A 3364-nucleotide genomic window follows, 5' to 3' on the forward strand; every position below is an offset into this window, starting at 1 on the left:
GTGACGTGATCAACCCTACCATGGCCAAGGAGGTGTCTCAGTTGTTTCATATATCTGTGCCGATAAGCTCACGTAAGAATAAAACACACAACTTTTGGAGGATTTCTTTGTCATAAAAATGTTCTTATTTTCCAGTGCTTGTCTTATAGGGTATTTTTGATTACTTTTCTTTTATCTTTCCATTAGCTATATGTTCACCCTGTCGTAAAAAACATAAAGCAGATACGAATTCTACACGTACTGTTTGCTCCTGAAGAGGAATGTACATAAACACATGCTGCTGAAAAAACGTACAAGTTAAGGTATGCTTAAAACTGTAGAAATATCTTTTCTGAGGAGGTACGGGCTGAAAACTTATAGGTGTTTCGTGACAGTACACAACATTCATTATATGTTCACTTTATCTTCTCTGTGAGTAATAAATGAAGTTTTAATTTGATTACAAGGCTAAGCAACATAAATAAATAAAAATTAAAAATATTTGTTTGTGACAGACAGCCTCTGAAGACTATACACTACGCTGAGCCGAGTCCAGGTTTTGCAGCAATGCCTAAGACGATCTTCACGAGTCCTCAAGATCCAGCCTGGACCCTAAGTGCAGTGAGTGTACAAAGCAGTGGTAGCTCCGACGAAGAAGAGTCCTTTATCACTCCTCGAGATGCCGAAATTCTTCATGTGTACAACACGGCAATGTCAAGATTAGCAATATCAAGTTCGTCTGCGGACAACTTCTCCCCGCTTATAAAGAAAAATCAGTGTTGATATCCTCTAATAAAACTATAGGTCGCCGAGTGTTATTTTTTATCATTATTATTTTCGTGACTGTTGCCACCAGATGTACACACTATATAGAAACTTCGAAAGAGAAGAACCTAATTAATAAAATAAAAAAAAAATTGTGCATAAATTGTAATTCTCTCAAAACTGCCCAGCCCTTGGCAAAAAGCTCTGCCTCATGAAGAAAAAAATCTATATCCTAAGATTATGAATAAAACCTTAAAAGAAAAAAAAAACACGGCGTCCTTGATCCAGCAGACTTAAATAGTCTTCAATAAGACTTTCCATCTGCTCCCCTTTTATCAGCTTTTGTTTTATCTCAAGGGAAAGTCATTACCATGGAGTTATAAGAAGACAGTTCTAGAATTATATATGGCAAATAAGTCACCCATCCATTAGCCTTTAAATTCGACAGTCTATATACATCGTCTCTTTTGCGGGGTAATTTCTATTTAACGTTAATCATGACTGCTTTCGATTCGTTGTCAGCCTTGTCCCCATTTAATTGTATTCATCTGTCATTTATTTGTATTTATGTATTTAAATGAACTTTAAAACCCATCCTTAGAACTTTGATCAGACCATACGGCGACTTCAACGAACTCAGTGCTGCGACTTAAACAAGTGATCGTGTTAAGAACTTTGTATAGCCTTTTCGTAAATTTGACGAACATCAGAGAAAATTATAACGGTGAACACAACCATGACATTCTTATCCGAAAACAGTACACAGATAACCATCCATGCAGCTTCGAGTAATTCCGACCAAGCTTGTGAAATAACAGCCGACTCCGATGTAGAGGTTACAGCTAAAGCTCTGGCTTATATTTTTATTTTCATGGTTTCGTTTTTCGGAAATATCTTTCTTCTTGTGGTCATTTACAAGAACAAGCAGCTACAAAGATCCGTCAACTACTTCGTTTTCAACATGGCTGTATCTGACCTCTTCAACCCTTTGACCGTCATGACTGTGAAGATCGTTGAGATCATTTCAGGCTCGGAATCCTGGAAAGTTGATCGTCCGTGGCTGCTAGGAAACATTCTATGCAAACTTGCCTACTTTCTGCCAGATGTTTCCCTTTTGGTTTCCATCGGAAGCCTTCTTTTGATCTCGATAGACAGGCTCTTCGCTGTCGTCTTTCCACTGAAGGCCAAACTTATCTCCTCAAAAGTACGATTGATCAGCATACTAATCACGTGGTGTGTCGCCATCTTCTTCCACGCACCTTATTTTTACAGTTTCAAACTGATCCTCTACGAAAATAAAACGTATTGTATCTTAAATTGGGGACCAGCACTCGACCACCTGAAAACACACAAGGGATTTGTTACGGCATCGTTTATAACTTTTACCCTCATTCCCGTAATTATCCTGGTTATTGTATATAGCATTATCATATGGACAATAAGAAAAAAGAACAATAAAAGTAAAGAGCGATTGTCTTGTCGTCAAAACCATCGAAATCAGCAGCTGAGGAAAATTGTCCAAATGACGATGGCCATCATGATTTCCTTTGTTACCTGCATGACTCCTCTGCTTACCTATTTATTTCTCCTTATTTTTCTATGGAATTGGAAATCGCCACCCGTTTGTGCATTTCAAACAATTATCCCATTTATTTCTTACTTTATGCTGCATTCATGGAGTGCAGTTAATCCCTGCATTTGTTTTACCTTTAGCAAGAACTATCGCAACGGCCTTAGGCAATGTTTTCATTGTGATGGTCTCAGTCGAAGGTTATCAAGTTTGCGGGAGAACTATCGAATGCGAACGATGACAAGCTCCTACGGAGACAGCTCTCTTCAGATCCACTCAAGTAGCGTACACATTATCTCGTACAGCAGAAACGCTTGAGCTCGCTATTTATTAAAATCCTAACTCAGAAAAGCAGAAGTAAAATCTTTGGGTATGCACCTCGAACCCTTAAAGCTTGACTCAGATAGTTGTAACTTTATGTGGTAACTGATAATTAAAGCGATGACGACGTCCAACCGGTAGAATATCATAAACTGTGCACATCGAACTTAGAAGTTTGACACAGATGTCTAGCAATGTTAAGTTGATTTTGAGAGGAACACTGAGGATGGACTTAGTGCCACACACTTAACCACAAGAACCATGGGGACAATAGTCTCGTGTCACGATGAATCTGTTCTTTAAGTCAGATGGTCGATTCAATCGTGCAGATCTTAGCGGCAGAGATACGATTGAGCCACTTATTCCACTCGCATTTTTTGCTATGAGGGATGATGTAATAATTATTTGCATATCATAATACCGAGAATTTGGCTTCCTTTTAACTGAACGTTTTAGCTTGCTCTCATAAAAATAAATGGTTATTTGACTTATTCCACGAGTTTCGCGGAAGAAAATTTCTCAAAATATAGCGCGCGCGAAAGTCCTATCTAATTCTTTAGGAGTTACCGTGGTATAATCCTCATGCACGCACGGCGTGCAGTTACACTTCGGCTGAAAGTTCCCGTTGAGTTTAGCTGCGAGGTTTCAAGACTTTCAGGCTTAATTTCGCTGCGCCTCGAGTAACTCCTTCGCTTCCCTCGTGCTCTCCAAACTTCCCCCGTGTATCTC

The 3364-nt window shown here is 39.0% G+C and overlaps 1 protein-coding gene across 1 annotated transcript; it reads left to right on the forward strand.

Moving 5' to 3' along the window:
* Window positions 1-231: 231 nt before the first annotated feature.
* On the forward strand, window positions 232-3057 carry LOC113678414 (galanin receptor 2a-like). Its single transcript, XM_089192585.1, has one exon. The coding sequence runs from the start codon at window positions 1481-1483 to the stop codon at window positions 2630-2632; it is 1152 nt and encodes a 383-aa protein (XP_089048711.1). The 5' UTR covers window positions 232-1480; the 3' UTR covers window positions 2633-3057.
* Window positions 3058-3364: the final 307 nt, after the last annotated feature.

This window comes from Pocillopora damicornis, chromosome 13, assembly GCF_964200805.1.
Source record: "Pocillopora damicornis chromosome 13, jaPocDami1.2, whole genome shotgun sequence".
NCBI lineage: Eukaryota > Metazoa > Cnidaria > Anthozoa > Scleractinia > Pocilloporidae > Pocillopora > Pocillopora damicornis.